The sequence below is a fragment of the Sander lucioperca genome, chromosome 1 (assembly GCF_008315115.2).
Source record: "Sander lucioperca isolate FBNREF2018 chromosome 1, SLUC_FBN_1.2, whole genome shotgun sequence".
Taxonomy (NCBI): Eukaryota; Metazoa; Chordata; class Actinopteri; order Perciformes; family Percidae; genus Sander; species Sander lucioperca.
The window spans coordinates 3,428,997-3,443,061 of NC_050173.1; the positions used below are offsets into that span (position 1 = coordinate 3,428,997).

Genomic DNA, 14,065 nt, shown 5'->3' on the forward strand with positions numbered 1-14,065 from the left:
ATGTGTGTGCTCAAATATGGCTTCTGGAAAGAAGCCATCCATACTACTATGTGCTAACGTTACCACCATCAAGCCGCAATGATTTGCTGCGAATGAATGCAGAATGCCGCTGAATCTGTCGAGTTGTCTTGTAGTGGTGTGTCAAGTGCAACGTACAGTATATTCCCAGTGGTATTGATGACGCGAAAATAACGGTAACTCCAGTGAAATTATTTGAAACTTGTTAGTAAGGACTAAATTTGGACTGTATTTAAAGCTGATTCTGGTTTCCAACTTCGCCCCAGGTGTGTCTGTTAAAACACGGACGGAGACAACTTCTCTCTTTTGATGCTTTATTAAGATCAAGCAACGTGCAACCTAGGTAACAGGTGAAGAACACAAACAACAAAATCACTAGCTAACTTACTTTAAATTTGCAAGAACTATAGACCAATACAACAACAGACTTAAATGAACTGACAACATAAGTTATACGACTTACAGTTCTTAAGGACGCACACACACGATCTCAACTGATTATCCTCCGGACAGCTAGTCTCTTTTTCTTTTTGCTCCGTGTGTCCCGCGCGCCCGCTCGCGGTGAGGCGCGTGTCTGTGCTATTCTCCGATATGACGACCTCTTGTACAAAACTAAAGTAACGAGCCAATTTTGTAAAATGTAAGGAGTAGAAAGTATCGATATTCATGTTAAAATGTAAGGAGTAAAAGTAAAATGTTGCCACAAAAAAATATAGTAAAGTAAAAATATCTGAAAAATCTACTTGAGTACAGTAACAAAGTATTTGTACTTCGTTACTTCCCATCTCTGCGCTACAACGACCAGAGGCCGTAGCCACGGCACCTACTGCTGCCATCCAAACGAGGACATGCCGGAGGCGGTGTGAAGGGAAACGTTAACGCGGCAGACCAGCCAGTAGTTCATGAAGTTCATGTTTATGTAGCTAACTAGTGCCTCGAATCACAGTATGTCATCTCACAGGGCTTTACAAAGATACTAATCATTCTCATAGAATTGCCGCTATATAATGGCATGCCATCGGAATGAAATGAATGATTAGTCCCATCAGATGAGCCAGTGCATGCCCGTGCTCGTCTGATGGGAGGGGCTTGACGGAGAGGGGAGAGGAAGAGGTTTCACTCTGCTAGAGAATGCAAAAAGATTATTGCATTCTGCCTCCGGCAGCTTTAAGCCATCAACTCCAGAGACAAATATCAGGATCTCTTCTGCTTTCCCAATGTTCACTCACTTTACCAGCTATTTGTTGAAGTTGGCTTTTCAGCACTTTGTTATCCAATCAGATCACTTGATCACTTGTCAGTGAAGAGAGTTCAGTTGGGCGCAGTCATTGTGGGGGGTGGGGGCTCAGTGAGAACCACTGGGCTTCAACCAGATGGACTTGTAAACCAAAGTTCTAAGTTAAGAAAAGTTGAAAGAGCTAGAGAGTTGGGTGCTGACTCTGAGGTCAGCAGCCCAAGCTACCCTTCTATATTACTTGACTCATCTTTAATCATATCGCTTAATGGAGCTTTAAGTCTAACCCTAATAGATTTACTGTGGGACTGCTGCTGTTGTACTATAGCATGGTAGAACCAGAGACATATATTTTTTTTATTTGTACAACCTTTAATCAGGAAATCTTTTGATTCAGAACTTAATACTGGTTGAATTATTCATTGAATTCCTGCAAAAATTACCTTCACTTTTTACGTGTCTCTGCTCCTAGCATGATCTTATTGTTGTCATTGAATGTTTTTTTTCCCCTTGTTCCCACTATTGTAGTCAAAGTAGATGTTTAATGGTATAATGTCAATGGTGGGTTCAGTTCAGAAAAATACACTCACAACCCTTTGGCATGTGAAAAACATTAACATTTTGAAAATATAAAGATATAGTAATAACAAATGTGTTAGTGATATTATAGAGTATTTGCAACTAATCAAATCTGAGTGAACTGAGCCCATACCAAGTTATTTGTCACATTGGTACATTACATAATATAGAGAATTTTTTAGATGCCTTTCAAATATTAGCCATCATTTATCACTACGTAATACTTGAGGTTTGCTATTGATAAGCTTGATTCAACAAGTACAAAATACCACACCCCCATTAGCACCAATTTCACCGCCTTTTCATCATTACATTTTTACTATTGTGTAAAAAGTTCTTCCTGCTGGGTTGTCTCTTCTCCTTTTCAAGAGTTAATCATTAAATGTAGGCTCTTTAAAATATTTTTTTTAAAAAACACTGGACTGGTTGCACAAAAATATACATATTATGACCAGTCTTAGATTTGCTCGGGTGTAGGTTAATTAGACAGTTTACCCAAAATGAAGCCTGAATGAATTTGAATTTGAAGCCTAAAATAATTCAAGCATTTTTAGAAATGATGCTGTGTTCATGCTATGTGGAATGATTACATTAAGTACAAAGATAACCCAAAGTTCTTTTTCTAACTTACTTGGGTGTTTTACTATGGGATATATATATAATATATACTCCTGGACTGCACTCTCGAAGCCTCAAGGTCTGTTGTAAAATGTGCATTTGTCGTAAAGGGGACAAAATCTGTCTTGGGCTGCAGGCACACCTTAGAGATCCTCAGTGCAAACTATAAGAAATATGGGCTTATGGACAAAGCATGCAAGTCACTCACACGCTTAGCTGTGGTAAAAGCAAAGAACCATGCAATCTTAATGGAGAGAAACTTCATCCCTATAACTTCTATGGGCTTAAACGGCTAATGAAAGAAGGGAGTGTTCTGCCCACATGACAATCTGACATACTGTAATTGTGTAAAATGCCTTTCCTCTCTCCACCAAGTCTAGCAGGAAACCCAGCCAAGTCAACCACCAAGCACTGAAACAGAATGGAATGCTTAGACTCACTCAGCACTCCACAATATTCGCCACCTACCACTGTACCATCACTATGCAGTCTGGGTGAAGGTGGCAGACTTTCCCCTGTGCCTGGGACAGAAGATTATAGTGAGTGGATAGAGGCCATGGTTCACCAGCCAGAAGCTATATTATTTCTGGCCACCAAGGGACTATCAGGATTAGTGACAAACCCTGGGGAGGGAAGACATAGAGCAGCACGTTTGGCCATGAGGTGAGCAAAGAAAGCATTTACATTCAGAGCTGCATTTCCCCTGACAGGGAAACAGTGCATACTGAGTGTTTTCCTATAAGGCAATGATGTATCTCCACAGCGTGAGGGTTGAAGGTCTACTTCCCATACAGGGGGCTCCCTCTGGACAGTAGATCTGTGTGCCTGTTCAAAATACATATGCTGCTCCAGATAATTATTATATTATTTCTGGGCTTCTTATGTATGAGTGAGTGCCACCCTGGTAGTTGATGTAAGCTACTACAGTGGATTTGTTTCAGTGCTAAAAACACTGCCTCAGAGACCAAATGCCATTCACTGCTCTGCCCAAGAGATGGTGGGTTCCTCCATTGATGGAGAGCCACAATGCAAGACAATATTATTTTTACCCTGCACCCAAGGTGATCACAAGGGCACAGTCGTAATACTGCTACCCAACATTGAAAATCCCTCATTTTGAGAAGCCCCAAAGATACTACAGATATCATTGAAGCCATGAGGCGGAGAAGTTGCAGGCAGAGTCTGAACAATACAACTTTCCCCAGCTGACAAATGGAGGGTGACACTGTATAAGACGCTATATAATGGCATGCCATCGGAATGAAATGAATGATTAGTATTGTCCCATCAGATGAGCCAGTGCATGCCCGTGCTCGTCTGATGGGAGGGGCTTGACGGAGAGGGGAGAGGAATATATTTATAGGAATATTTTGCACATTGCACAGGGTTCTAACCAGCTCTCTGTCCAGTTTATTTGGATCCAAGAGTCCTAAGTTGATTTATCACCATATCAGAATCCCTGTCTGCCTGTTCCTGTGATTGTGAGTATATGAGATAGTATATGTACAAAAATATTCTGAATTTCCTGTGTGAACGAAATGTGAAAACGTGTCCGAGAGATCAAATCAATTGCAACAACAGAGAACTTTGTGTCAACATTCTGGAGGAACACTTTCCAGCTGCCACAGCAGCACAGGCATGTTTACCCAAGGACATGGAGTCTCAGTATTGAGCTGCTGGTCAGTCTGTTGTTGAGCCTCCTGTGTTCTAGCATCCTTCACCTCTCCCACAAAAGGTTTAGGTTTTTAGGTTTAGCAAGTCTTGGGTATCTGAGGGGCTCAAGGGATGTATTTTCAGGGCATGGCCGCAGTCCTGCAATACGCTCAAAATGAGGTCTTAACCACACAGCTTTCATACCAAAGCACATGGTGAGGTGACCCTGAGTCCGACTGTTGGCCCATCTCTAGGATTTATGCTGGTACCCAGATAGCAGTGTTACAGCATTCAGAGAGCACACTTACTGTGCTTCACATCTGTACATCCTTTGAGGAGGAAGCTGAGATGGAACAGCGGTCAGGGTGAAGGTGAGCTACTGAAGGCTTAACTGCTGGAGTTTGGCCAGCCTCAGTTCACCCATCCTGTGGATTTCCAGCTTTGAGTAGCCCTTGATGAAAAGCTTACTCCTGAAAGAACTTCAGAATTTCTTTCACACTTATTGAGCACAATCAGGGAACTGCAGAGACCAAGCCCAGTTCCGACTAAAGATTTGCGATAAGATGGGTTGAAACTTGCAACTTCTTGCAGTCTGCAACGTTCTAAAACCTGCCAGTTCACATTAATGCGACGAGGTAGTGTATCATCTCCATAGCAATGACTCTTTGTACTTTCTTTCTAACTTCCAACTTTTAAGGCTTTTTTGTAGCTAAATATATCATTTGTCTAAATATAAATGTGAATAACATTAGTGATAGTGAGATGTTTGCTACAGTTGCATTTCTATTATATAATCGGCTAAAATTATTTATTTATGAGATTTATGTGATTTGTTTTTATTATGGGTCATTTTATTTCTATAGTTTGTAGCTGACTTTACAAGCTGACTTCGGTGTTGAAACAAGTGAGGTCTCTTAAGTTCTAAAACCAGCCTCTAGCGACTTGACCAGCTGAGTCGCAGGCGACGCCATCAGCCAGCTTGAGTCGAGCTGAGACAGGCTGGTTCAGACCGCTGCAACCTTTCCCTGCAACATTCTAAAACAGCTTTGTCTTGTCGCAAATCTTTGATCGTAACGGCGCTTTAGGCAGATATCCAAGACAGCCTTGATGAGCTGTGGGGAGCTAAGTAGAGTTTCTCATGGGAAGAGTGCAATAATGACTTTAATGGCACAGGGTTTGACTGGTCTGTCACAGGCAGATATATCTTGCACCCAGCGCAGTTGACTTTGTACACCGACGCACGTATCATTCCTATTTTGCACCCGACACACAGCGGACTTTTCCCTCCACAGACTCACGTCGGTAAATTAGGGAATGAACTTGCGCTCCCGGGGGCGGTTCAGCAAAAAGAGGAGGCGTGTTTTCCGGCGCAAACGTTCCCTAATGCTATTTTGCAGTTTCAGAAAACAATTCCGCCACAGACCAGGAAAAACTTAGTCTAAAGTCAGTGGCACGTTATTCAGATGCTATTTTAAGGGCGCATGCTTGGCCGTAATGTAGAGTGTGCACCCGCACATACACTTTGCTTCTCTCATCTCATTTCCATGAATCATGGATGTGTTGATGACATAAATCAGGAAATATTAGAGGACTTGAGATGTGATGTTGAACTGCATGCGCCGATGCCACTTAACCCAAATGCCCCAGCAGCAGCACGGGAGAGGAGAGACAGAAGAGCTGCATCATCTATAGGTAATCTCGGTCTAATGTTAGACTACATTGCAAAAATATCAACATGCATTCATAACCTCGTGATTCAGTGAGAGTGAGCCCAAAACATTGGAAAGTATGTTTTTGTGACATTTCTTTATTTACATTTTGTCAAAAAGAAAAATCAATAGCAAACGTCAGTCTCCTCGGCTGTGAACCGCTCCTGGTGTGCGCCCATGGGTGTATTAAGAGTGTGCGCCTAGCAAATCCGCCATTATAATAGCAATCCACCATGGAACAAGCGTGCCTGCTTTTAAAGGGAATGTGAGATAACGCTCTGATTGTTTATTGCATGTTACGCCCAAACCACACCTATGAGTAATGTAGCTACTTCAGACCAACCCATTTTAGATTTGCGTTGGGTGCAAGAGTCATTTATCCCGCCGGTATAATAGCAACAGTGCCCAAGATCCGCCCACAAAGCTACTTGCATTTGGCGTTTGATACTTGCGTTTCAGATCGTTAAAATAGGGCCCAGTGTGTCAAAGCAGTTTACCAGTCAATTTCCATAGTAAAATCACTAAATGAAGTTAGAAAAAGAACACTTTAGTCTACGAGCTTGTGGCATTCTTACTTTTTCCCAGGTATTGAACCTGGAGTGAGACTGGCTAAGTTACAAAAGCCCGGATGCTCAACCACCCAACCAATGATCAATCATCACTAGTTATTTATATACAGTTCGACTGGCAGTAGGATGCCCAAACACCAACTACTAAAATTAACTGACTTTCTTCAAAACAAATTTCGTACTGTTGAATAGCTGGTTGTAATGTTAGCAGTTTTGCCAACCATTCTAAATACATTTGATATAAGTCTAAGGTGACCATAAAATGTATGCATTACATGCATAATTAATATTTAAAAAAATGTAATTAATTGAACCATAAAAAGTTCACCATATTGGTGACTGTTATTTCTTATATCAGTATGTAAATGAATCCTGGTCATAGTAACCAAGAAGAACCATTCCTTAGCTTGACTTTGCTCTTATGCTAAACAATTTATTTGCCCATAATCCATCTGCCTCACCAAAGTATACATGAATCTGTCCCTTTCCTCTGCTGAAATGACAGATCCAGTTACTTCTGGTCTAATCATGCAATCATTTACCATAATTTTAAGTAACTGTTACACAGATGTAAAAGTACCCATTGAAACTAAATGCCCTAATGCTCGCCAGTAGCCCGAATCACCCCACAGGGGATTTACTCAGTGAACGTTATCAGGCTCAAAGTAATGGTGTTCATGTAGATGTGGTCCCCAAATAACAGCACTGAAGCTGGCTTAGAGGAGGATGATTACTGGTGTCAGTGATGCAGGCAAATATTTCGATTGTGATGGGATGGGGGAGTTGCATAACAGAAATTATCTCAGGACACTTACAGATAGAGTAGGTCTAGACCACACTCTATAATATACAAAGACCCAACAATTCCCTCCAACTGCAACTGCAGTCAGTGGAGCAAGAAAAAAATTACTTTTAACAGGCAGAAACCTAGGACAGAACCTGGTTCTTGGTGGGCTGCCATCTGACGCTTCTGGTTAGGAGAGAGAGAGAGAGAGAGAGAGACAGAGAGAGGGAGAGAGAGAGAGAGAGAGAAATGTGACTCATAATTTTAGCAGTGGGTATAATGAAATGAGATGATGAACATTGGCAAATTATATAATATTATATATTATAATAAGGATATATCATGATCAAAGATAACTTCGAGATTCCTTATGGTGGTTCTGGAGGCCAGGGCAACACCATCCAGAGTAGCTATATCTTTAGAAATCTTAAGTGTATCTTTAGTGAGCTGCGGAGGTTTTTGGGGCCAAGTGCAATGACTTCAGTTTTTCTGAGTTTAACAGCAGGAAATTGTAGGTCACCCAGGATTTTATGTCCTTAATACATGCTTGAAGTTTAACTAACTGACTGGTATCATCTGGCTCGATCGACACATATAATTGTGTATCATCTGCATAACAGTGAATATTGCCTAGAGGAAGCATATATAAGGTGAATACTATTGGTCAAAGCACAGAGCCTTGTGGAACACTATTGCTAACTTCATTGTTAAATCGCAAAATGAACAAACTGAGATCGATCTGATAAATATGACCTAAACCAGCTTTGTGTGGTTCCTTTAATGCCAATTAAATGTTTTAGTCTCTGTAATAGGATGTTATGATCAATAGTGTTGAATGCAGCACTAAGAACTAAGGTCCTTTGTCTGAAGCAATTAAGTTTCTAAGAGTCTCATACAAAAATGACAGCCTTTGGCAGGTAACTTACAACATTTACATTGTAAGATATAATCTGCAGTTGGCAACTTCTGACATTTCAACCAGCAAAAACAATGGTCAATGCAAGCTAACAATGTGAAGCTGATTCATGGATGTTTTGTATAGTGTTCTTTGCTAATAGCAAAGGGCGAGGAGAGAGAAATAATTTGACAAGAGATTTGTAATCAATCAACAACCCATCAGAACCCAACCATATCTTCATGGTTCTATAAAGACATTATCAAGTGATTCTGACTTAGACATATTACTCAACATTCATTCTATTTCCATGGTTATTCCACAGGTTGAGTTTAGCGGCTAAGACATGCTAATCCTATCTAATACTGATGAGTTTGCTGTTTAGAAAAGAGAAGCATTCCAGCTGTGTATATTCTATTAATGCTAAGGATATACTGTTCATGCTGCTAACGTGCATAGCAGCAGGAGGACTGACAATGACAACAACTGAACTGCTAACAGCCACTGTGTTCATGTAGAAATGCTGTGAACCTGGCGGTGTTAAAGTTGAACGAGCAGGGGCTGCTGGACAAACTGAAAAACAAGTGGTGGTATGACAAGGGAGAATGCGGCAGCGGAGGAGGGGAGAGCAAGGTTAATACACACACACACACACACACATATGCACACACTAACATGAAGGTAACACTGGGTTATCAGGTGTAAAAGAAGCAGCACAGTTATAACGCCACATGTGAAGGTAACAATGTTCTGTAGCTGTAGCCTTTTACACAAATATATGAACAAACAAATACTCATAAATGTTACATATAATTAAGATGCTAGATTTGGCAGTTGCTGACAGACAGCCCCAACAGGTAGCGTTGTAGTCTGTGCTGCTTCTTCCATCGATGTGTTGCACCCTGTTTGGTTGAGGTCAGGGTTAGGGCAGGCTTCAGGGGCAAGGTCAGGGTCAGGTGACCTCAAACCAGATGGCAGCAACAGTGCAGGAGAAGAGCTGTTGATACAAAGTTTGTGCAACCTGGACAAACTCTGTTTATCTATGGCTCTGCCCTGGAGCAATACTACTGCTGAAAAAAGCAGAAAGGCTTTTCACTGCAGCGTCTCTCATTCTCTGTCTCTGGGGCCAAACAGAGGGGCCCTGCCCATACACACTTTGTCTAATTGATCACAGTTTTATTTAAAATGTCTTAAAAAGAACTTAAATATTTGCTCTAAAACTGAACTGTGGTTAATCACACATGTCAGCATGGTCTTTAAATGTTAAATAATGTGGCAAAATATTGTAAAGCCAAGCTTTAAGGTTGTATCATTCACAACAGATGACATTGCTGCAAATAACAAACATTAGTGGGCCCTGTATTGGTTGATAGATCAGAGAGTGAGAATAGCTGCCCCACTAATAACATAAGATAACATTGATAATGATGTTATTTATGTTATTCCCATTAAAGAGTGCCAGTAAACCTTGCCGTATTGAAACTGAATGAGCAAGGGACCCTAGACAAGATGAAAAACAAGTGGTGGTACGATAAAGGAGAGTGTGGCTTCAAGGACTCCACCAATAAGGTCAGTTGTATATGTCTGTGGATCAAACACACTGTATGTTCACACATTCAACATGCACAGTAAACTTAGTTCTATATTAGCAAAGGAAAGCATAGCTGCACTTAAAGATTACAGTAGTTCTATTTGTCTATATGTGTAATCCTAAAAAAAAGGTTAAGTACAGGTTAGTTCCCTCTCAATGTAATGTCCAGGACACCCCCATGTTAAAGCATAGTTGTTAAACTGTCAAACTGTAAGTATAATGCTGATAAGAAGAATAACAAGTGATGCCCTGAAGACAGAGTGGACCTTTTTAAGACAAAGGCACAGTGCATTAGCAGTTAAGCTCACTGTAGTGTTTGTTTTGTCTGTTTTAACACTTAAAGTCTGTCTGTCTCTCTGTCTGTCTGAACTTATACACATTAAGTTTTCAAGGAAATGCCTGCAAAGTAAGATATGGAAATGGAGATTTAACAATAATCACACATTGTGCACACAGAAAATGGTTTAGGCATGGGGTCTCTGCTCTGCCAAAGGCTGCACCCAGACTCTTCAGAGGGGCCTGGCCTCTTTGAGGTTTTATACGGATCACAACCTTGCAGCCCACAGACCTTCCAGGAGGCGACATGTTCATGTTTACGGGATGACGCATCATCTGTATTGTACATATTAGGTTTAGATTTGTCTAAAATCTGTTGATGTATTCTCCTTACATTTCCCATGACTCCTAGGACCCCAAACTTAAGACAATCTTTAAATGCCCAGTGACATGAGCAACAGTTATATTTATATAAATCAGTTTGTAGCTTTCACATGCAATTCAACTTTGGTGAACTTTGCCTTGCCATGACCAATTGCAAATGGCCAGCCACAGTAGCCAACTATCCCCACAATTAGTTTATTGTGACATAAGCTTCCAGCACTACTTATTTCAGAAACACTCGCAAATAATAGAAGAGCAGTGACTGAACTGTACAAGAAGAAAAATTTGAATAGATTAATTGATGAAGTTACACCCAATTAAGTGATAACTAGGAAAGCTAAGGTGGTTTGACAATCCTATTATAGATATTTATTATAGTAGGTTAATGGATCCCCCCCGAGTTAGCATAATATCATACATAGATGGCATTTGGTAAAGGGTGCTGGGAGGAAGGTGGCGGCTATGTGGTCTATATGCAGTCCCCCATGGGTTAAGGGTCCCCCATGGTTTAAGGGTCCATCAGGCAGGTCTTCTGGCAGCAAAGTGCTCCTTGGTACCTTAAAGCTCTCAGCAGGTGGCTTAACCTTAGTGTTCAGCCGAGTGAGGTTCTCATTCAGACAGAACTGTGCTGGTATGCATAACACTAAGCCCATAGGGCCACTTACCTGCTTTCAGGTCTTTCAGTCGCATCTCATGGTCTTCTTCCGCAAAAGGAAGTGGCTCAGATGTCATCATCACATAAGTGGGAAACGTCAACCTTATTTCCACACTTAGGTCACATGATCTCAACTAAACGAGCTCTATTCATGAATGAAGACTCAGATGAGTGCAATTGAAAGGTCAGTAAGTAAATGGACCTCTGAGACCTTTGAGTTTTTCGCCACAGTTTTTCTCTGATTTAAGATATTTATAGTCATTCATGTTAGTGTTCAAATTACACTGGCTTTCGGGTGAGGTATCTTCTTGCCCTGGGCTAGGGCTAAAAAGCATAGCCTACATCCAGAATATAACTGCCTACATCAGCCTTTAATTAGATTCCAAAGGTAAACTTACTCCATGGTCAGTGTTTTGGAGGTGCTATTATCAACAAAGTAACTAAGTAAAGTATTCACTGTTTGATGAAAGAGAGCTTATAGGATAAGGAGAGGATATAGGAGAGGATCTTCGGCTTTAATGCACAGCAGAAATTATGAGAGAGAGGCAGCTGAACTGAATGCACTCAGTTGCCAATAACACTGCTCGGACCGGTGGTTGAAAATCACCTAACTGAAACAAAATCCACACATTGGTGTACAAAACAGCATATTAAAGCAGCCCATGACCCCATCGTACACAGTACCTGCACATGCAGATCAATCATGTTACGCCATTATTGACAGAAAATGAAGTCAGACACACTGCCCAGGCCAGAGTTGTTAAGACTTTTAAAAATACAGAGAACAGGACATTTTGTATATCATTCATCTCAGCATTAGAATAGTTGTCAGTTTTTCAAGACCTCTTAAAACTTAACTTAACTTGAAATGTTGCTGGGGGGAGCTCAGTCCTCTTTTGAGGGAGTTTAGCCCCCACTGACCCCTGTAATTTAAACACTGATTCATTTGTATCAGCAGTCATTCAGGTGGCTTAAGGGAAAGCCTCTAATAAGCAAGTAGTGTGAGCACAGAAGTAGGAAACCATAGACACTGTGACTCTGACTCAGCAGCTGTATTGCTAAGAATAGGCTGCCATGTTAAGATCCCTCTACCAATGTTAAAATGCATTCATTGTGTTAAGTGTGCACTGGAAGCTAACTCAGCATGTATGAAAGTAGTGAAGCCCTGGCCATTATGTTACTATTTTTATTTTAATGTTAACATACTGTAGGCTGCAAGCTATGTGACTAGCTCCTGAGCACTGTGTTAGAGCCATAGGCTGTAAAAAATAATGGACGAAGCATCCGGGTCTGAAAATTGAAGCCAATGCTGAAGCTGTTTTAAAGTTGCTAACTTTAACTGTGCTAGATTTAGCTGTGCTAGCTTTAGCTGGTAACTTTAGGGAAAGTCTGCAGACTTTCTGTACTGCTGTACACGCAGATAAATGGCTCCAGTACAGGGAGGTCTGCGTTTAACCGCCAGTATAACTCCGCTGGATGACTCGCATTAGAAGGGTTTCCCTCTTTAGCATTTAGCTTAACTCAGTGCCCTTGCAACCATAAACAACACTGTCTTGGCTGTGTCATCCTCCCCAGCCCACCCTCTCATCCAAAAATCGTCATGTCCGGTTTCAAAAACAAGATGGCAACGTCCAAATTGCCAAACTCGAGGCTTCAAAACGGCAGTCCACAAACCAATGGGGGACGTCACTGCTGCTACGTCCGCTATTTTTACAGTCTATGATTAGAGCACTGATACCGTATATCTGCTTTTATCATGCACACATGCTAACCAAGGTAACCATGTGTATCCTGCAAAGACTGCCAGCTAGCAAACCTGGATGTAAATGAAGCAGGTTCCCAGAATATTTAAAGAATCATTACATTTGGCTGATGGTTTCTAAAAAGCAACTCAGCAGCAGCCAATGAAAATCTCGTTTTTGCTGATCCCCAGGGGTTTAAATTTTCACCTTGCTGTAGTGATGTTCAGGCGTTCTCCAGGACTCTGTGGCACTGCTGGGTGTGGTTACAGGTGCAATAAAGCACACTTCTGACCACACCCACATCCATCGGTGATGCTGGCTGTGGTCAAGGTCGAGTATTTAATCAAATTAACATTTCACACATATGACCTACGATGATGTAGGGCAACCCTGCCTGTGTAAGCCCACATTATCATCAAATATGTCCCTACGGAAACTTCTTGCCAAGATTTAAGTTATTACCCCCATTGGTCAATTTTCAAAACATTCTGGGGACATGTTTTAACAGCATAATAAAACAAAATGTTTGGATAAACTGTCATTGATTTATGGCCAAAATTGCGCAATGCACATGTTGGTAACTGGTAGCGACCCCTAATGAGCGATTTAAAGATACTTTTACATACATGGTTCAACATTGTTATGAAACACATCCTTGGGTTTTGTAAAGATTGGACAAACATCTCTGGATCATCGTCTAATTTGTGTTCTGCCACCCTGTATTTTCCTTTTGGAGCGCCCCCTAGTAGTAGATTTGAATGAAGTATGTTTCAGGTACTTATGTGGACATATTCTGCAAGTTTTGTGATAATTGGCCAAGCGGTTGTTGACTTGGTCTATTTATGTCCTGAACCACGTCCTTTTAAACTCATTGGTCAATTTTTGAAAACGAAATAAGATATCAACAAGCTTTTTGCAACTTTTGATAAGCCATTTATTTTGCAATGGCACCATTGCTGCATCCACGGCTTAGCCCTGTCCAGGAAGGTTGTGATTGGTTTAGAGAAATACAAACAAGCGAGAGTGTTTCTTTCCCTATCGCAGAATGGATACGCATTGTAGCCAGACCATACTCCACTTGGGCTGTGGAGGTCTGGTGAGTCTGTGAGCCTATACAATTACGAATACAAATACAAGTTGGAAATTCAATAAATACTTAATCAGTCATAGATCCAAATATACATACAATTATCAATCATTACACCCAACATAATGCAATATTTCTAATTAATCATTACACACCTTTCAAGGTTTGGAGCACAAATCAGTCTATCATCCAAATAGGGGAGGATTTGCATTCCGGTGGCTTGTATCGGACCAGCGTTGCCGCATGCACCTTGTGAAGGCCCATGGGGCTA

General features: G+C 41.1%; 1 protein-coding gene across 7 annotated transcripts in view; it reads left to right on the forward strand.

The window, feature by feature from the left end:
• Positions 1-14,065, forward strand: part of LOC116056516 (glutamate receptor 2-like) — a 103,663-nt gene that overhangs the window by 64,202 nt on the left and 25,396 nt on the right. For 4 of the 7 annotated variants that reach the window (XR_004897607.1, XR_004897612.1, XM_031308639.2 and 1 more), the window contains exon 17: positions 8,578-8,692. Coding sequence is in view for 4 of the 7 variants with exons in the window: in XM_031308639.2 (XP_031164499.1) it covers positions 8,578-8,692 (115 nt within the window). In the remaining 3 variants the exon portion in view is untranslated. Of the gene's footprint in view, positions 1-8,577; positions 8,693-9,513; positions 9,629-14,065 lie in introns of all 7 variants that reach the window. The other 3 variants (XM_031308640.2, XM_031308642.2, XR_004106594.2) reach the window with 2 other exon arrangements.